We start from the raw sequence: 22,355 nt of genomic DNA on the forward strand, positions 1-22,355 counted from the left end.
ACTATTATCTTCTAGATCAATCACAAATAGGAAATATATATACATATTTTTAAATTTTATCTTCAGTTATTCCTTCTTTGATGCTACAGATCTGAATTTCTGATCTATATTACTTTTCTTCTCACTAAAAAACGTCTTTTAACTTTTCTTTCAGGCAGGTCCATTGATAATAAATTTTTCAATATTTTTTCCTGAGGAAAATGTCTTATTAACAATAAGCAAGTGTAATTGGAAGTTAAAAATGGAATACCACTTACAATAGTCCTTCTAGCTTTTTCTTTGTCCCTCCTCAAAGTTAAATACTTAGGTATAAATCTAAAAAAATATGTACAATATCAATATGATGAAAACCACAAAACTCTGATAACCAAAATCAAATAAGAACTAAGTAAATGGAAAGATTTTGAACTGTGGTGTTGGAGAAGACTCTTGAGAGTCCCTTGGACTGCAAGGAGATCCAACCAGTCCATTCTGAAGGAGATCAGCCCTGGGATTTCTTTGGAAGGAATGATGCTAAAGCTGAAACTCCAGAACTTTGACCACCTCATGCGAAGAGTTGACTCATTGGAAAAGACTCTGATGCTGGGAGGGATTGGGGGAAGGAGAAGAAGGGGAAAATAGAGGATGAGATGGCTGGATGGCATCACCGACTTGATGGATGTGAGTCTGAGTGAACTCTGGGAGTTGGTGATGGACAGGGAGGCCTGGCGTGCTGCGATTCATGGGGTCACAAAGAGTTGGACGTGACTGAGTGACTGAACTGAACTGAACTGAACTGAAATGGAAAGATATTCTGTGTTCATGGATAGAAAAACTCAACAGTGTCAAGATGTCTGTTCATCCTAATTTGCTCTATAGATTCAATTCAATCACAATATCAGAAAATTACAGATATGGACAAACTGATTCTAAAGTTTATATGGAGAGGCAAGAGATCCAGAGTAGGCAGCTTATTATTGAAGGTGAAGAACGATGTTGGAAGACTGACACTACACTACTTCAATACTTACGATAAAGCTACAGTGATCAAGACAGTGTGGTCTTGGTAAAAGAATAATCAAACAGTTCAATGGAACACAATAAAGAGCCAAGAAGTAGAATCACATAGTTAACTGATCTTTAAGCAAGGGGAAAAAATAATACAATGAGGCAAAAAAGGTCACTTCAACAAATGGAGATGGAATGACTAAATAATCACATCAAAAAAAAAAAAAAAACCATCAAGATACAAACCTTACAACAATCACAAAAATTAACTAAAGATGGATCCTAGACATAAATGTATATGAAATTATAAAGCTGGATGACATTAATAACAGAAGAGAAAACCTAGATGACTTTGGGTATGATGATGCATTTTTAGATACAACACTGAAGTTGTGATCCCTGAAAGAAATAATTCATAAGCTGGACTTCATTAAAATGAAAAACATGTCTGCAAAAGACAATGTCTAGAGAATTAGAAGATAAGCCATAGATTCAGAGAAGATATTTGCAAAAGACACATTTAGAAAAGGACTGTTTTCCAAAATTTATAAAGAACTCAAATTCAACACTTAAGAAAACAACCAAATCAATTTTTTTTAAATCAAAGTTTTTAAATACCTCACCAAAGAAGATATATAGGTAGAAAATAGGCATATGAAAAGATGCTCCACTTGTATGTCATCAGGGAAATGCAAATTAAAATAACAATGAAATAGCTCTATACACCTGTTAGAATGGCCAAAATTTGGAACACTGACAATAGCAAATGCTACCAAGAATTTGGAACAAGAACTGTCATCAATCGCTGGTGGAAATGCAAATGATACAACTATTTTGGAAGACATTTTGGTGGTTTCTGACAAAACTAAACATATTCTTATCATTCAGTCTAACAAATGCATTCCCTGGTATGTATTCAAATGAACTGGAAAACCTATGTCCACACAAGAATCTACATATAGATATTTATAGCAGCTTTGTTCATAATTGCCCAAACTTGGGAGCAATCAAGATATTCTTTAGCAGGTAAATGAAGAAGCTCTGGTTCATCCACACAAGAAAATATTATTCAGCACTAATAAGTGAAGTAAGCTATTATACAATGAAAAAATACGGGGAAAAAACCTTAAATGCTTAGTGCTAAGTGAAAGAAGCCACTCTGAAAAGGCCATATATAGCATGATTCCCACTATATGACATTCTTGAAAAGGCAAAACTCTAGAGACAGTAAAAAGATCTGGGATTGCCAGGGGTCTGGAATAGAAGGGAGAGGAGTGAATAGGCAGAGCTCAGATTTGGGGTGCAGTAAAAATGCTCTTTATGATACCATTAATGATGGATGCATATCATTATACATTTGTCCAAACCCTTAGATTGTACAATACCAAGAGTATACCCTAAGGTAAACTATGGACTTTGAGGGATTATGGTATGTTAATGTAGGCTCATTCTTAAATGGTAAAAAAGATGTACCATTGTGGTGAGTGATGATAATTGGGGTGGCTACCTACTCCAGTGTTCTTGCCTGGGGAATCCCAGGGATGGGGGAGCCTGGTAGGCTGCCGTCTATGAGGTCACACAGAGTCGGACACAACTGAAGTTACTTAGCATAGCATAGCATATATGTCATTGGGGGTGACAGGGTGGAGACTATATGGGAAATCTCTGTATCTCCCTCTCAGTTGCTGTAAACCTAAAAGTGCTCTAAAAAATAAAGCCTTTTAATATGTATACATATTCAGAACTATGTGGTAGAAACTCAAGACAAATTTTTGAAAGCATACAAATAGACTAGCTATATAAATCCAAGATACCTAGAGGTTATTTCTGATTGACGGAGTCATGAGCAATTTTATTTCATACATAACTAATAATATCAGTTATTTTTAATATCTAATATACTAATAACTATTCTGATTTTCTATACTGAAAATATATTTGTTTTATAGATTGAACTATATACATTCCTCAAATACAGGAATAAAATGATCAAGATTACAGATTGAGCAAATGTCTTTACCCCTCTTCTACAACATGCAAATGAAATTACAGAAAAGATTATTATCTTTATGTATGATGATGGAAAAATGGGGAGGAAACGCTGCTATTCAGATTATATATGAAATAAACCAGCTTACCACAAATCACCTCATGCTCAGGTGATCTAAGCAATCGCCGAAACTATTAACTGAAATTAACTTGTCTTTACTCTTTTAAAATAAATATAATCCTAGAGGAAAATTACAGATATCCTAAGGCAAGATAATTCTGTATAATTTTTAGCACCCAATATTACACCATAAACTTAGCAAAACAATAAAATAGTTAAGCATCAGAAAATAAACTTCCTTATGAATTAAGTTGGAAAAAATTATTATATATTTAATTTTTAAAACATACCAAATGCTTTTCAAAATAGAAACTTTTTAATACTATTTTTTCAAAAAATTAACTTTTAGTGTAGTATTTTTATCTTTTGTTTTTATTTGCCAATTGATTAAATCCTCATTTGGAATAAGGATAGGTTTTCTGATAATTAGCAAAACTCAGTGGAAACTGAAAAAAGATAGAATCCTTTATTGCTATCATACTTGAACTGCTTTCATTATAGCGATCTGATGAAAAAAGAAGTTATTCCTCAATACCCAATGACCCTTCAAATCTATCAATACGTCAAAAACAAAGCAAGGTTTCAGTTTATAATTTAGGAACAGAGAGAGAGAGAGGCAAGCAATAATATAGAAGACATATGTCTGCTGCTAAAAAAAAAACTTCCTGTCTTCTCATGCAACCTTGGAAGACAAGCTTCAATTTCCTCAATTGTTTAATGGAGTAAATGACTTCCTTGTTGGATTGTTTGGATTACATTTAATAAAATGTGTGTCAGGCCTAGGATAAGCACTCAATATTAGTCTCATTCTTTTTCTAATTTCTGATATCAAATTGAATAAAAGCAATTTTTTATTTTCAAAAGATCATAAATCTATCTTTCTAAGTTTGTACGGCTAACTATGATTCAGAAAGCACTGCAACATATTGCTGGAATTTCAACACAACGTCATTTTTTGGACAGATTTATAACTTAGTAAAAGATTCTTTAATCATAATGTAGCTAATACCATTAAGTATGCTTAAGGCATTACAGATTCTAGCATGCTCTTCTGGAGTTTTAATGTCATACCAAAGACTATAACATTCCCTATCACTCGGGGAAGTAAACAGGTATTTTTCCAAGAGGTAAAGGAAACAAATAAACTGCACAAAAAGATGTAATTTTACCAACCTTTCAGTCTAGTCCTCAGGTATCTTAATCTTTTTGTCTGTGGGGCATTATAAAAGACACAAAATAAGGAATACTTCATTCAAGGCTATGTCCAAAGAAAAATAATAATGATCATAGTAAAATTTCTTACCTAATAAATATATATACAAACAGACATACTCAATATAACCAAGTAAATGTGGGTTTCCAATAATAAAAAGATAAATCTACATTATTTAAATATGCACATTTATCTTGGCACTGAAACTGCACAAACTCTACCAGTTCTTGCAAACGGAGACATCAGTATACATTTAATTTTACTCTTAGTACTTTAGTTTTTTTAATTTTATTCCATAACAAGCAGGAATAGTTCTAAGACAGAGAATATGTAAGGAGATGCTGTTTTTGGTATCCTGTGTGTTCCATTTTTATCTGCATTTCTGTTCTATTCTGTTTATTATATTTTCTCCTTTTTCCTATCCTTTCCCCTTCTCATAGTCCATCACCCATTACCCACTCTTCCTTTAAGATACATTTTATTACCCACCTCTTAGTCAAACTAACTACACAAAAATGATACTATATCTTGCAACTCAAGACTGTTGTCTTCAGACCAGAAGTTTATTAGACATGCATACTTCTAGCCACCACCCTAGAGCTACTGAATCATAAACTGCATTTTAAAAGGATCCCAAATGATTTGAATGCACACTGAAGTTTGAGAAATGATGTAGATTAACAATTTGTACCTTGGTGTGATACTGTTCCATAACATTAACAAAGCATGAGCCACGAACTGAAATCATATCATGTATTTTTTTTTCCTTGTTTCTTGTCCATCCATCTAGAATGCAACTGTTTGAGGTCAAGTAATCAGTCCTTTTGACCACTTTCTATCTCTGGTACATATAATAGGGCCCCCTCAGTCGTATCTGACTCTTTGTGATCCCATGGACTATACAGTCCATGGAATTCTCCAGGCCAGAATACTGGAGTGGGTAGCCTTTCCCTTCTCCAGGGGATCTTCCCAACCCAGGGATCAAGTCCAGGTCTCCCACATTGCAGGCGGATTCTTTACCAGCTGAGCCACACTGGAAGCCCCCTTTAACACAGCAGATGCTCAATATTTATATGAGTAACCATAGTGATAAGATGTTGCGTATTCATATACATAGCAGATGTAAATATTTGTTGCTTGACTTATGATTAAATAAATCCATGCCTGGTTTTTTATCTGGAGGGTGAGTGAAGTTGTAGCTTGTATCTGAAGGACAGTATTTTGTTCTATCTACCACACTCTTTGCCTGGCTGTTTTAAGGAAATACATCTGTATTTCAATCAGTATAACCCTAAAGGTGGGAACTGAACAAAGTTAGAGAAAATCATCAAAGCTTAGAAAGCACTAAGCTTGCCTCTGCTCTCCTACACATTTTCATTGTTTATAATTTTTCTGAGAGTTGCTAAGGTAATATTAGCATTACCTATTCTATTGACGGGCTCCCCAGGTGGCTCAGTGGTAAAGAATCTGCCTGCCAAATAGGAGACCAAGGTTCAATTCCCGGGTCAGGAAGATCCCCGGGAGAAGGAAATGACAACCCACTGCTGTTGTCTTGCCTGGGACATCCAAAGGACAGAGAAGCCTAGGGGGCTACACAGTCCATCGGGTCACAAAAGAGTTGGACATAACTTTGTGACTAAACAACAACGACAATGCTATCAACTGTTATGCCCTGCAACTGGATAAATGAAACACTTGGATGAAAGAATTGGAATGCCAGTTAATGAAATAAACCCTAATTACATCCTCTCTGAAGAAGTTTAACACATATCAGTGATAATCCCTTTCAGCAGAATATCCAGAATGAAATAAAATCCATATTTATTGAATAAGATTGCAAACAAAAACTGACCATCAGACTTTCGATTATTGCCTTTAATGAATGACACTGTAAAATATTAACTCTATTCTGGTTGCTGTATTTTTAAAGTCTAGGTTACAAGAAAACTTTGTGTATAAATTGATCATTGCAGGTCTAGATGCTAAATAATACAAAGGATTTACAATTCATGAGTAGGGAAATGACTTTTTGTGGTCTTAGAAAATATTACACTGAAATACCTAGTACATGATAATGTACACTTAACTCAGATAAATGCAGCAATTTACCAGTTTCTTTCTGTTAGTCTTTTCTTAGAATTATGTAAAAAAAAAAAAAAACCAGATTAATCTGAATAGAAATTCATGAAAAGTATGGTTTGAGAAGCATTCCAAATGAATGAGGTAATTTTTGTTACGATGTTCACTGAATATAAAAGCATATATATGTACATGTGTGTAGATGTATGCACATATTTATATATAATCAGTTCAGTTCAGTTCAGTCGCTCAGTCGTGTCTGACTCTTTGTGACCCCATGAACCGCAGCACGCCAGGCCTTCCTGTCCATCACCAACTCCTGGAATCCACCCAAACCCATGTTCATTGAGTCGATGATGCCATCCAACCATCTCATCCTCTGTCGTCCCCTTCTCCTCCTGTCCACAATCTTTCCCAGCATCAGGGTCTTTTCAAATGAGTCAGCTCTTCGCATGAGGTGGCCAAAGTATTGGAGTTTCAGCTTCAACATCAGTCCTTCCAATGAACACCCAGGACTGATCTCCTTTAGGATGGACTGGTTGGATTTCCTTGCAGTCCAAAGGACTCTCAAGGGTCTTCTCCAACACCACAGTTCAAACGCAGCAGTTCTTTGGCGCTCAGCTGTCTTTATAATCCAACTCTCACATCCGTACATGACCACTGGAAAAACTATAGCCTTGACTAGACGGACCTTTGTTGGCAAAGTAATGTCTCTGCTTTTTAATATGCTGTCTAGGTTGGTCATAACTTTCCTTCCCAGGAGTAAGCGTCTTTTAATTTCATGGCTGCGATCACCATCTGCAGTGATTTTGGAGCCCAGAAAAAAGTCAGCCACTGTTTCCCCATCTATTTGCCATGAAGTGATGGGACCAGGTGCCATGATCTTAGTTTTCTGAATGTTGAGCTTTAAGCCAACTTTTTCACTCTCCTCTTTCACTTTCATCAAGAGGCTCTTTAGTTCTTCTTCACTTTCTGCCATAAGGGTGGTGTCATTTGCATATCTGAGGTTATTGATATTTCTCCCAGCAACCTTGATTCCAGCTTGTGCTTCCTCCAGCCCAGGTTTCTCATGATGTACTCTGCAAATAAGTTAAATAAACAGGGTGACAATATACAGCCTTGACGTACACCTTTATATATACATAAATGATACAGATCTATAAGTATACTGCCATATATGTGTATGTACATATATATATTAGAGCAAGAAAAAAATTACTGTTATTTTAACAGCGATTATTTTTGAGAGATAGGAGTAAAAGTTATTTTCAAAATTTTCTTCTTCATCCTTTATAATATGGGCTTCCCAGGTGGCTCATTGGTAAAGAATCCGCCTGCCAATGCAGGAGACATAAGAGATGCGTGTTTGATTCCCGGGTCAGGAAGATTCTCTGGAGTAGGAAATAGCAGTCCAATCCAATATTCTTGTCTGGAAAATTCCATGGACAGAGAAGCTTGGTGGGCAAACAGTCCATGGGACAGCAGGGTCAGACACGACTGCATGACTGAGAACACATTCCGAACAACACAAATATTACTTTTCCAAAAATCAGACAAAAAGGAGTATCAACAAAAATTATTCATCATTTTCACTAGGTGAGAGGACAGCAGCAATTCTACTTTTCATAATCAAATTTATGTATTTTTACATAAGTAATAAATATTCATTGTGTATAATTTGGGGCCTTTTATACAGTTCATGAGGTTCTCATGGCAGGTATACTGGGGTGGTTTGCCATTCCCCGCTTCAGTGGATCGGGCTTTTGTCAGAACTCTCTGCTTTGACCTGGCAGTCTTGGGTGGCCCTGCATAGCATGGCTCATAGCTTCATTGAGTTATGCAAGCCCCTTCGCCATGACAAGGGAGTGGTCCTAAAGCCTTTGACTGTGTGGATCATGACAAGCTGCGGAAAGCTCTTACACAGGTGGAAACACCAGACCATCTTACCTGTCTCCTGAGAAACTTATATGCAGGTCAAGAAGCAACAGTTAGAACCCTGTATGGAACAACTGACTGGTTCAAGATAGAGAAAGGAGTAGGACAGGGCTGTCCGCTGTCACCCTGTTTGTTTAACCTATATACTCGGCACATCATGAGAAATGTCAGGCTGCATGAGTTACAAGCTGGAATCAAGATAGGCGGGAGAAACATCAACAACCTCAGATATGTGGATGATACCACTCTAATGGCCGAAAATGAAGAGGAACTTGATGAGGGTGAAGGAGAGTTAAAAAGCCAGCTTATGACTTTAATCATAAATAAATATTAAAAAATATTAAAAAATCTAAGATCATGGCATCCAGCACCAGTTCAGTTCACTTCAGTTCAGTCGCTCAGTCGTGTCCAACTTTGCAACCCCATGAATTGTAGCACACCAGGCCTCCCTGTCCATCACCAACTCCTGGAGTTCACTCAAACTCATGTCCATTGAGTTGGTGATGCCATCCAGCCATCTCATCCTCTGTTGTCCCTTCTCCTCCTGCCCCCAATCCAAAAAGTCTAAGATCATGGCATCCAGCACCAGTACTGCATGGCAAACAGAAGTGGAAGAGGTAGAAATAGTGACAGATTTCCTCTTCTTGGGCTCCAAAATCACTGTGGACAGTGACTGCAGCCACGAAATCAGACTGCTTATTGGCAGGAAAGCAATGACAAACCTAGACAGTGTGCTGAAAACCAGAGACATTACTCTGCAGACACAAGTCCGTATAGTCAAGGCTATGGTCTTCCTAGTGGTCACGTACGGTTGTGAGAGCTGGACTGTAAAGAAGGCAGAATGCCAAAGAATTGATGTCTTCAAACTGTGGTGCTGGAGAAGAGTCCTGAAAGTCCCTTGGACAGCAAAGAGATTAAACTAGTCAATCTTAAGGGAGATCAACCCTGAATATTCACTGAAAAGACTGATGCTAAAGCTGAAGCTCCAGTGTTTTGGTCACCTGATGCAAACAGCTGACTCATTGGAAAAGTCCCTGATGCTGGGAAAGACTGAGGGCAGAAGGAGAAGAAGGCATCAGAGGACGAGATGGCTAGAAAGCATCACCAATGCAACAGAACATGAACTTGGGCAAACTCTGGGAGATGGTGAGGGACAGGGAGGCTTGGCATGCTGCAGTCCATCAGGTTGCAGAGTCAGACACCACTGGGTGACTGAACAACAACAATGAATAATTTAGAACACACAAAGAAGAAAATAAAATCACCTATAATATTATTTCCTAGAGATAACCCTCCCTAACTTTTGAGATATATACCTTACAGTCTTTTGTTTTTTTAAGAATATAAATGCATATTTTTGAAAAACTAAAATGGGACTGTTTTATATGTATGTATACTATTAGGTGAAATAATAACCCTTTAAATGCTAACAGCTCTTTGCGATCAAAATTTTCACATACACTGCATTTTATTTTGAATACACGCTTAAAATTATAATCCCTTTTCAATGCTGGATTACTGAATTTCTGTCAACCATTTAAAACTATTTGTATATATTTTTAAAATTCTGTGAGCCAGAAACTATTTTTCTACCATAAGTTGTTCAGCCAAACAGAATATTTTATTCCTCTTCTAATGTTTCAAAGCTGTGAAGAAAATTGTTTAGTTGCTAAATTGTGTTTGACATTACCACAGTACGGACCATAGCCTGCCAGGCTCCTCTGTCCTTGGGATTTCCCAAGCAAAAATATTGAAGTGGATATTGCCATTTCCTTCTCCAGGGTATCTTCTCGACCCAGGGATAGAACCAATGACTCCTGCATTGGCAGGCAGGTTCTTTACCACTGAGCCGTATTACTTCTTATCGAACAGGGTTAAAAAAATTAAATGTAGATACAGTTAACCCAGGAATAATGTAATAAAGCCCTAAGTAGTAAATTTAATCAGAGAGGGCGATGGCACCCCACTCCAGTACTCTTGCCTGGAGAATCCCATGGATGGAGGAGCCTGGTGGGCTGCAGTCCATGGGGTCGCTGAGAGTCGGACATGACTGAGTGACTTCACTTTCACTTTTCACTTTCCTGCACTGGAGAAGGAAATGGCAACACACTCCAGTGTTCTTGCCTGGAGAATCCCAGGGACGGGGAGCCTGGTGGGCTGCCGTCTATGGGGCTGCATGGAGTCGGACACGACTGAAGGGACTTAGCAGCAGCAGCAGCAGCAGCAGTAAATTTAATAGCAAAATCTTAAATTTTGCAAAATAAATGTTAAGACTCTTCTGGTCCTTGAAATTTCAATATTGTTTAGAAAATTATTAGAATTCGTTTTCCTCCTAAGAAGCTTTAATAATTTAATCAGGGGGACATTACTTTGTTTCTATAGCTTCTTTACCTAGCTAGGAACACTGACGCCAACACCACATGCTAGTTGTTAGATAAAGACCACTGAGGACCAGGCACTCAGGTTGGCCTTCTCAGAAGAAGGCTTTAAATGTAAAATGATGAAGAGGAGAAAGAGAGAATATTCTAGTCACTGGAAACAATGCTCAGTCAGTCTTTCTTCAATCTCTATGAGATTGAAGAATTGATTATCTTGTTTGTTGTTGAACACATGATAGGTGCTCAAAAATTATTTTTACAATGAATGAATTAATATATTTTAATTGGAAATTCTTGAAGGAAATGAGATTAGAGGAAGTGGACCAAGAGTGGAAAAGTGACAACCTCTCTTTGTAGGAGTCTATTATGGTCTTCCCTTTGAGACTCAGGGAACGATCCATGTTAATGTTAATCTTAATGTTTCTATTTTTGGTGTTGTACAGGTGGGCTTCCCTGGTGGCTCAGACAGTAAAGAATCTACCTGCAGTGTGGGAGACTTAGGTTCGATCCCTGGGTTGAGAAGAACCCTTGGAGAAGGGAATGGCTGCCCACTCCAGTACTCTTGCCTGGAGAATCCCACGGACTAAGGAGTCTGGCAGGCTACAGTCCACAGGGTTGCAAAGAGTCAGACACGACTGAGCAACTAACACTTTCACTTTTTTTCACTTATTACAGGTTATTTACACATAGCAAAAGATCCTAGTGTTTCAGGAGAATACAGAGTGATAGATATAGAGAAGCAAGAACAAGGCACATATGGCTAATCTGATCTTCTCAATGGCTCAGCAGCCAACAGAGTCACTAGACTTGGTAAATGACTCAATGGCTAAAAGGAAAGAAGGGAAGATACTGGTAGGCCAAGGACAGGATCCTTCTGGAATGCCTAATGCAAGATCACTGCCCTTGGAAAGAATAAGAAAAAGAGACTGCACATATGAATTACCTAAATCTAAATAACAATAGAATAGCTTTTTTGAGCTCTCATGAATGAATAATTTAAGTAAATAATAAAAGCATTAGAAATTAATATAAGATTATTAATATTATCTTTCACTTCAAATCCCATGCCCTTGGCCCTGGACTTGAGTTTCTGTTCAATCTTAGGTGAGTGACTACATTATTCTAGCAAGTGGATAGAGTCCTCATCTTTCCCCTCCCAGTGTAGCAAAGTCAACCACAAGTTACCCTCAGGAAGCTGGGAAGTTTTTAGTGATGATGTCTTGTAGTTTAGCAAATGAAAAGGGATGCTACAATGCTACGAGTTCATTGACTAAAGGAAAAGAATTTCAAATAGAGATCTGTTCTAGAATGACTACCTATGATTTTATTAACAAACTTCTTCATGAGTATTAATAACAGCTAAAATCTACTGAACATTTACTATGTACTAAGTACTGTTAGTGTTTTGCATACATTAACATACAATGTATTGAAATGTCTACAACTCGATGAAGTAGGTATTAATATTAACCTCATTTTATAGATTAATCCACTGATTCTTTGAATAACTATTCAGTAAGCACCAGTTATGTATCAGGTGATCTACAAAGAGCTGAGGTGAATCTTTCTTCCCAGGACTTGCAAGCTAAAGAGGTGGAGGCAAAAAAAAAAAAACAAAAAAAAAAAACAGGTGCAAAATATGGAGTGTAGCAGATGCTAGGAAGAAAATTAAAGCCAGGAAGGCTGATGGGGAGTTCTGGGAGACAGGGAGGGAGGTGATGTTTCAAATGAGGAAAATAGGCTATGAGCAAGAAATAGCCTTTTTTTTTTCCCATTACAAAATAATTTATTAAAACACAGCTTCAGCTTCCTATATTCAAGCACACATACTCCTGACTACCCTAACTAGGGGACCCTTTTCTTCTCCCTTGCCTTGCGAACCTCTTCTATCAGATCTTTAAGATACTGGATCTCCTTGGCCAAGGAATCTGCCTTCTCTTTCAGAGCCTCATTCTTCTTTCCTAGCTCTTTACATCCACCAGTGAGGGCCTCCTGTTCTGCCCTCTTCTTCTGGCGGTACCTACGGGCTGCTGGCTTGTTCTGCTCCATTTTCTTCAGCTTCTTGTCTAGCTTCTCACCCTTTACTTTTGCTGCTACCATCTTCTCTCCAGGAGGGTCGTAGGGTTTGGGACAGGAAGAGACACTGAGGGTACCTGGAGATAGCAGGCTTTTATTTGGAGAGCCCTTGGAGGTGGAGGGGCTATGCTGGGGAGAGCCCAGAGAGGAATCAGGGCTCATACAGACACCACTATCATTATCTGAGGGGGCATCCTCCTCCTTTATGCACTGAGGGATCACAGTAATGTAAGCGGTGGAGTCTGGCTTGCTATCTCTTTCAGAGAGAACACTTCCAAGGCCACAGAGCTAGTTACTGCTGAAGACAGGGCTTCCCAGGTGGCTCAGAGGTAAAGACTCTGCCTGCCAATGCAGGAGATACAGGAAATGCAGGTTCAATCCGTGGGTCCAGAAGATCCCCTGGAGGAAGAAATGGCAACCCACTCCAATATTCTTGCCCGGGAAATCCCATGGACAGAGGAAGGAGTCTGGTGGGTTACAGTTCAAGGGCTCAAAATGAGCTGGACATGGATGAACACACAGAGAGCAAAGAGGAGTAGCTAGTCAGACTTCAGGGATCCATAATCTCTATGCAGTATCCCACCCAAAGTTAAATCCCTGCATATGATAGTCCATTAATCATGAGAATAATCTTACAGAATCAAAGACACAAAATTTTCAAAGTTGTTAAAAACATATGGCCCAAAACTCCAGTGAAAATGTCTAAGGCATTAATTCCTATGACAGCATAAGATTACACTCCATTTGACATTAAATTGATGTTCTAGTTAGAATCCTTAATTTACAAAGAAAGGGCAATTTACGTGTGAGGGTATATGTTTACCAGTCTTGCTGCTCACTGAATTATCTCACAAGAATGTTTTATATTAGAAAGAATTCCCCGGGGTGGTTTGTATGTTGTTGGACTGACTCTCACTGCCAGAGAAAATGACTCTTTTTATAGTGCCAAACATGTGGAATCATTATCAGTAGGTAATGATGGTTCTCTCAGTCCAAATTAGATTTGAAGGAGCAGATACAGTCTGACATTTTTCCTTCAAGTATCTGCAAATTCTTTATAATCATCTAGAGTAGAATATGAACTTGGACAGCAGACTGTCCTTGGTATTTTTTTTAATGTCCACCAGTATTTTATGCATTTTAAATAGTAATCAACATTTGAAACTGATACCCAAGACTATTTCCACAAAATACCAGGAACTCTGTACCTGAGGATTTTATTTTAATTTCCAAATTAAATAAAGTGTAAATAATTTTAGCATGTGTTATAGGTTTTGGTTTTCTATTTTCATGTGACTAGACAAAATGACTTTGAAATTGCTTGCTTTCACATAAAAGCAACCTTTAAAAGATACTTTCATTCTCTCAGAAATAGTGTATATAAGCATCATCTTTTTTAACTTGAATAAAAATAGTAGAATCTGAGTCTATACACCTCTGTACACTTTTAGGGAAGCAATAAGTTTTGGTTTTCTTTTTTCCCTTTTATTCAGTGAGATATACTAATAAGAAAGATGACTGCATTTAAGCCTAGGAAAGTTTCTCCTGGAGCTCACTTTATTGAAAGACAAGATCCTAAAAGAAGCTTTTCAGATTGGGATAAAACAAGAGGTAACGTGTATTGAGTTCCGATTACGTCTCAAATACCCTAGGTAGAAATTTCTGCATCGTGGGAGACATTGATTTGATCCCTGGGTCACAAAGATCCCCTGAAGGAGGAAATGGCAACCCACTCCAGTATTTTTGCCTGGAGAACTCCATGGACATCCTGGTGGGCTAGAGTCCATAGGATCACAAAGAGTTGGACACGACTGAGCAACTAACACTTTTCACTTTTTTTTTAACCCTAGGTAGAGATTTTTATACATAATCGCATTTAATACTCACAATTGTCCTAAAATACATAGTATTATTTTCTCACTTCAGTGATAAAGAAATGGAGTTTTAAAAAAGTTGAACTGCCCTAGTTCACAGAGCCGAACTTCAATCCAGGAGTATCCAACTCCAAACCTTTTGCTTATGGCCGCAGAGGTATAGTCTGGCTTGTCCACATACATCATGCCGGTCCCCAGTTTCACACACAAAATGCTCTAGCATTTGGCCTCATCGGTAGGCCTGCTTCTGTTAAGAGTGAAGAAGAACCTAATGAGTACTTCGTTTGATTCATTTGTGAGGATGCTGTACTCCCATTGTAGCCATTCCAGTCTCCCAGTCCCTGAACATAACCATCATCTTTCTAATGCATTCATGTATGCTCTTTTCCTTTGCCTGCTGTGCCTAATCTCATTTATCCTCCTAATTAATTTTCAACACTCCTATCATTGGTTGCTCCTGGTAGAAGACTTTTTCCAAATTATCCATGATCATGGCTCTGTACTATATACTAGATTAGAAAGTGTCAAATACAGGAATTCCCTGGGAGTCCAGTGATTAGGACTCATATGTTTTCACTGTTGAGAGTTCAAGTTCAATCCCTGGTCAGGCAACTAAGGACCCACAAGCTGTGTGGTGTGGTCAGAAAAAAAGAAAAGAGAAAAGTGTCACATGGATCACATTATTTACATATTATTTGTTTTCCTTTCTCTTTCATTAGTGAGCTCTTGATAGCAGAAGATGGGTGGTCTTTGTTTCTACGTCAACTCTAAGTATCCACTAAAAGCCTGCCACACAGTAGAAGTTCAATAAATGTCAGTTGGCTAAAACCATTATTTAGTGGAAACTGAGCCAAGCCAAAGGAAAAAAAAAATGCATTCCAAATAAGGCAATTGTGCCTTATAGCCAATACACATAATTCAAAGAAGATTCTCCAAAGTTGAATAATGAGGAAAAATAAATTACACAGATAGGGCACTGACTTGCCTGGGAACTGGGGAAACAGACAAAGAGTATATTAATTTAGGGGGCTATGGAAAAAGCACTCCTAATATCTAAATGTTTCAGGATTGTAGAGAAAAAAAACATTATTAGTATCTAAATGTTAACAATAAAGGGGAAAATGGTAAAATGCTTGATTCTAATGTTTTAATTAACAGCATGGAAATATATCCTTGAGATCAAAAGGCTAATATGAAAAATGTGTCTACATTGATGAAGATCAGAATAATCTGTTTATGACTAAAATACTGTTGAAGAAGAACACTCTGGGGTATCATTTTATGTTAATCAAAATTAATATCATAGAGTATTTGTCATGAAAATTACAAAATAGGGAAGTAATATTGACAAGGAAACATGAAAACAAAACTCATAATAATGAAATGAGGCCAATAAAAATGATACGCATTGGAAAGATGATACACAGGAAAAGTAGATAATTTTCTTGGTTGCAATTTTGAAATATGATGCCTAAAATGAAAATGTTTCAAGTGGAATATTCAGAAACTTATCTACTTTAAAAGTTTTTAAGTACTGCTATACTATTCCAGATGGGAAAACTTTCTGAAGTTCATTTAGCATAATAAAGTTACTGAATTCATAAGACTATATAATATTGTCTTCAAATAAAATATATTGCAAGTTTGTTCATGTAAATTAAGTCACAGGGCCTAAGATGTAAAATACGTTCAAATGTGACCCTTCTGTCAAATATAGAATGTGGAATTGTTTTATGAAAGCTGAAAATCTTCCCACAGTTGAAACTATAGGTGATAGAGAAGAGGATTTTACTTGAGACAGTATTTCCTCAGCAAAGCTCACGCCAATTATTGCCACCTCAGGTTTTAACAACACTCTGATTAGACTTAAGAGTATCTGTACATCTAAGAAGGTGAAAATGAGCTGGTACTCCCAAAGAACCCTAAAAATCATTTTTACACATCTAACAAAAATCTGTTTGGTAGTTGTTTACTTTAAATTGGGTGCTAGATGTATCTGATCCACATTCCAGCCCTGTCATTTCCTAGTTGCCGACCCTCCCATGCTTGTATTTTTACTTAAAAATCACAACGTCACTAGTGTCCAGACTTTTTGTGTGAATTAAATAAAAATGTGCATAACGTTCTTATAACAGCGTTTGACACATAGAAATTTGTGACTCACAGAAATTCATTAAATATTAGACAATAAGCATTTTTAAAATGTAAGGCATGAAAGAATGGATCAGTCAAGAGCAAATAATGGAAGTGAAGCTATATGCTTCCTCATGCACGCACAAGCACCAGGGGAGAACTGGAATTCAAAGGGGAGGAGCCAGCATCTGGACTCCATGTGGATTTTTCCCGGACTCCTGCCCACATGGATTCTGTGGGTCCTGCATAAACAAGTGAATGTCTCAAGGTCTCATCTGTCAAATGACAATGTTGGACAAGATATTATTTGAGACCACTTTTAACTCTAGAACTCTAGAACGAGTCTATGATTTCTTTAGAAAAAGAGGGTTTTAAAAATAATCCTTTATAGGAAATACAATCCTCATCATATATTTATATCCCCATCATATATTTATATCTCTGTCATATATTTATATCTTCTTTCATTTTCTAATAGCTCATCTGTTTATGGCTTATTTTTGCTTCCCCCTACATCAATATTTTACGCAACTGTAAGTGAGATTATCATTACCGTTTAAATCTATGCTTCCATACATTAATATTTTGTTTGTTTTGAGGTATTTGTTCCATACTAGAATCTTTCATCACAGTAAGACATCGATTTTGGTGAGATTTTCATTTTTCCTTCATTCCAGACCCAAAGGCAAAAATTTGACATTGTGGTCTTTTTCTCTAACAAAAACTATGATTTTGTTTTAAAGCGATTCTACATACATGTTTGGAAGTACTCTCTCAACAATTAAACAGCTTGTATTCTACATTATAAGAATTTATCTTTGGAATGAAACTGTCAAAATGTTCACAGTCATTACCTCAAGGTATTGTCATTCTGAGTGATCTTTATTTCTGGCTTCTTTAATATTTTCTGTACAGTTCAGAATTTTAACAATAAGCATATCTTATTTTCACAATTAGAGAAAAATTTAGATTTTTTAAAATATATTTCTTTGGATTTTAAAATTCGTATCCATACTTCAAAGCTGGTTTCATATATTTAAGAACACATAAACTATAAAATCAAATATCTGAAATTATATAGTATCTTTCCTAATAAAGAAAGTAGGAAAAAAACACCAATTTTAAGCTCTTTCTAAATTCTAAACATCTTTGAAAGACTGACAATTAATGATTAGATATAAATCATATTTTCTCATATTTTAAACAAATTTCAATGAGTTGTAAAGAACTTGGCCAGTTGAATAAGAAAATTATTTGTGTATGGTTCTAATCATTGTGACTAATGGAATAATGATTGAGAAAATCCCCCATGCTTAAGAAGCTTCAGACTAGAGACAGGAATGATACAGCATTTATTAGAGTGTTGGGAGGCATTTTAGTAGAGTTGAAAATTCATGTTCTCAATTACCAAATTACCATAATGTTAGTCAAAGAGAATTCCTGTTGAGGTACTTGAATAAAAGGAAAAGTTGAATAAAAGCTAAGCTTCTTCATATGAGAAACTATTAGAGAGATTAATGAGCATTATTTATATCCATTTTCTAGCACTATAATACTATTAAGATTAAAAACAAAATGCAGATACAGGATGAACTGAAGAGTAAGAACTGTGTCGATTTCCACTTGTCCCCAATATTCCTATTACAATTCAAAAGAAACTCATAATTGCCTAGTAAGTAGTACAACCATAAAAATTTAATAGATAAATATAGTTCTTGGGAACAAATGTAATTCCAACTCTGCTATTATGCAATTTGTAAATGGGAATTGAAAAAAAATAAACTGTTCCAATATACAGGAATATTAAGACATTAGTAAAAAGTAATTTGAAATGTCTCATGCAAAGTTAAAAAGAAAATTATAAGTCCTTAAATATATGAGTGTAAGTGAACTCCTATTTGGTGGTAACATAAAATGTCTGACTTTTAAAATCTTTACTTATTTCTCAATATAATATAAACTGTCTACTGTGTTTCTCAGTGAAGAATTAAAAATTAAAATATAAGGGCCTCTTATCCTATTTCCTATGTGAAATATAAACATATGGTAAATCAGTGTTAAAGGCACACCTTTGTATCAAGCTGTTTGTTGATTTGATATGATCTTATGTTTTATTATCTTCCAGAATAAACCTCAGTGTGAATGAGAAAATGTCACTGATTTTAAGAAAATAAAGTTTAAAATCTCTGTATAGAAAAATAATTATTGCAACAAGTAAATGGTTGGTTACCAGCTAGAGGAAGGGGTGTTTAAGTCAAACACAACTCATATGTAATATTTCCTTTCAAATTTGATGAGGGTGTCTCCATCATCACTTGAGAATGGAGTTCTATGGATCTTAACAAAGCTAGTGGAGGTTATGGAATTCCAGTTGAGCTATTTCAAATCCTGAAAGATGATGCTATGAAAGTGCTACACTCAATAGGCCAGCAAATTTGGAAAACTCAGCAGTGGCCACAGGACGGGAAAAAGTCTGTTTTCATTCCAATCCAAAAGAAAGGCAATCCCAAAGAATGCTCAAACTACCGCACATTTGCACTCATCTCACACACTAGTAAAGTGATGCTCAAAATTCTCCAAGCCAGGCTTCAGCAATACATGAACTGTGAACTTCCAGATGTTCAAGCTGGTTTTATTTTATTTTATTTTTTTTAATTTTATTTTATTTTTAAACTTTACATAATTGTATTAGTTTTGCCAAATATCAAAATGAATCCACCACAGGTACAGCCACTATGGAGAACAGTGTGGAGATTCCTTAAAAAACTGGAAATAGAACTGCCTTATGACCCAGCAATCCCACTGCTGGGCATACACACTGAGGAAACCAGAAGGGAAAGAGACACGTGTACCCCAATGTTCATCGCGGCACTGTTTATAATAGCCAGGACATGGAAGCAACCTAGATGTCCATCAGCAGATGAATGGATAAGAAAGCTATGTTACATATACACAATAGAGTATTACTCAGCCATTAAAAAGAATACATTTGAATCAGTCCTAATGAGGTGGATGAAACTGGAGCCTATTATACAGAGTGAAGTAAGCCAGAAGGAAAAACACCAATACAGTATACTAACGCATATTCAAGCTGGTTTTAGAAAAGGCAGAGGAACCAGAGATCAAATTGCCAACACCCACTGGATCATCGAAAAAGCAAGAGAGTTCCAGAAAAACATCTATTACTGCTTTATTGACTATGCCAAAGCCTTTGACTGTGTGGATCACAATAAACTGTGGAAAATTCTGAAAATTTATTCACACAATAAACTGTGTGAAAATTTTGAGATAGGCATACCAGACCACCTGACCTGCCTCTTGAGAAACCTGTATGCAGGTCAGAAAGCAACAGTTAGAACTGGACATGGAACAACAGACTGGTTCCAAATAGGAAAAGGAGTACGTCAAGACTGTATATTGTCACCCTGCTTATTTAACTTATATGCAGAGCACATCATGAGATATGCTGGACTGGAAGAAGCACAAGCTGGAATCAAGATTGCCGGGAGAAATATTAATAACCTCAGATATGCAGATGACACCACCTTTATGGCAGAAAGTGAAGAGGAACTAAAAAGGCTCTTGTGAAAGTGAAAGAGGAGAGTGAAAAAGTTGGCTTAAAGCTCAACATTCAGAAATCAAAGATCATGACATCTGGTCCATCATTTCATGGGAAATAGGTGGGGAAACAGTGGAAACAGCGGCTGACTTTATTTCTGGGGGTTCCAAAATCAATGCAGATGGCGATTGCAGCAATGAAATAAAAAGACGCTTACTCCTTGGAAGGAAAGTTATGACCAACCTAGATAGCATATTCAAAAGCAGAGACATTACTTTGCCAACAAAGGTTCGTCTAGTCAAGGCTATGGTTTTTCCAGTAGTCATGTATAGATGTGAGAGTTGGACTATAAAGAAAGCTGAGCACGGAAGAATTGATGCTTTTGAACTGTGATGCTGGAGAAGACTCTTGAGAGTCCCTTGGACTGCAAGGAGATCCAACCAGTTCATTCTGAAGGAGATCAGTCCTGAGTGTTCTTTGGAAGGACTGATGTTGAGGCTGAAACTCCAATACTTTGGCCGTGTCATGCAAAGAGCTGACTCATTGGAAAAGACCCTTATGCTGGGAAATATTGAGGGCAGGAGGAGAAGGGGATGACAGAGGATGAGATGGTTGGATGGCATCATCAACAACCACATGGGTTTGTGTGGACTCTGGGAGTTGGTGACGGACAGGGAGGCCTGGCGTGCTGTGGTTCATGGGTTCCCAAAGAGTCGGACCTGACTGAGCGACTGAACTGAACTGAACTGAACAGTTTGGTGTTCGAGTTTCATTCTTTGATATATATAAGAATGACAAAAAATGATATTTAGAAAACAACGTAAAATATAATAAAAAATGAAAAATAGAATTCAAAAAGATAAATTGATTAAAATAAAAGAGATTAATTTCTTCAAAGAAAAGTCCAATATGGACCATAAGTTGAGGAAAACACCTTGAAACCTTAGTCTTTGCAGCCTCAAAAAATAGTTTCAGCAACTTTATTAAATCATGCAAGTCACAGAAGCTGTTTGGGACAAAATAAAACCCTTGTGTATGTAGAGCATCACATACCTGAACTCACATTTATAATTCAGACTTTTTGAGTACTGTTCTTTTTAAACAATCCATCATTTTAATTGGAATTCTGAAGTTATAATGAACTATTAGCTTCTTGGAGAAAGCATAAAAGCAGATATCCAATCTCTGAATCTAAAGGTTGGCAGCTAATAAGTTTTCAAACTTTAATACATTCTAGAACTACGAAAACAGTTCTATTGGCCTTTGTCCTAAATGTACTGCTATCATCATACATTTACTGTTAGAATTAATTATTGTCTAAGTTAGAGGACAAGCACTGTAGGTGTTTCAAACCAAGCTACTAATTTTTAAAAAGTTACCTAGTATATGATTTTGAGCAGCCTTGTCAGCTACTCTAAGGCATTCTGACTTTATTCTGTAGGTAACGTAGAGCCCCATAATCAAGTGCGAATTCTAGAGAGATTGAGGAGACAGGCTGCCAGCAGCAGATGTAAAAGAGAAGATGATGATCCAGGCTGATGGGAATGGGCAGTGAGAAAGCAGAGAGATTTCTAAGGCAGAGAAGTTCACTGAATGTGGGAGAAAGAGAGGGCTCTTGATAGCCCTGAGGTGCTATGGGTAGTAGTTATGCTTTTAAATAAGATCTGAAGGTGTAACATATATAAACAATGTGAAGTCTAGGGGGAAAGTGCAGACTAGAACAGTGATTCAAAGGGTCCATGAGGTCAAAACAATTTTCATAATAATACTAAAATGTAGTTTGTCTAAGTTGGGGCAAAAGTAATGGATAGTAAGACAAATGCTGTCTAAGCATGAATAATGAAGGCAGTGGCACCAAACTGTGTGATTAACCACCATGCACTTGTGCTTAAAATAAATGTTAATTTCATATAAGGAAAAAGCACACAATAAGATACCACTACACAACCATCGGAATGGCTGAAATTGAAAGACTGACCAAGTGTTGGTAAGGGTGATGAGCAATTGGAAC

At 36.8% G+C, this 22,355-nt stretch overlaps 1 protein-coding gene across 6 annotated transcripts in view; it reads right to left on the minus strand.

Moving 5' to 3' along the window:
* The window catches only part of BANK1 (B cell scaffold protein with ankyrin repeats 1), a 321,139-nt gene that overhangs the window by 234,741 nt on the left and 64,043 nt on the right, over nucleotides 1-22,355 (minus strand). The window contains exon 1 of one of the 6 annotated variants that reach the window (XM_059887726.1): nucleotides 4,271-4,400. The exons of the other annotated variants lie outside the window; for them this stretch is intronic. Coding sequence (XP_059743709.1) covers nucleotides 4,271-4,349 — 79 coding nt within the window. The 5' untranslated portion in view covers nucleotides 4,350-4,400. Of the gene's footprint in view, nucleotides 1-4,270; nucleotides 4,401-22,355 lie in introns of those variants that run through there. 6 annotated transcript variants of the gene reach the window in all.

The sequence above is a fragment of the Bos taurus genome, chromosome 6 (assembly GCF_002263795.3).
Source record: "Bos taurus isolate L1 Dominette 01449 registration number 42190680 breed Hereford chromosome 6, ARS-UCD2.0, whole genome shotgun sequence".
In the NCBI taxonomy this organism is placed as follows: domain Eukaryota; kingdom Metazoa; phylum Chordata; class Mammalia; order Artiodactyla; family Bovidae; genus Bos; species Bos taurus.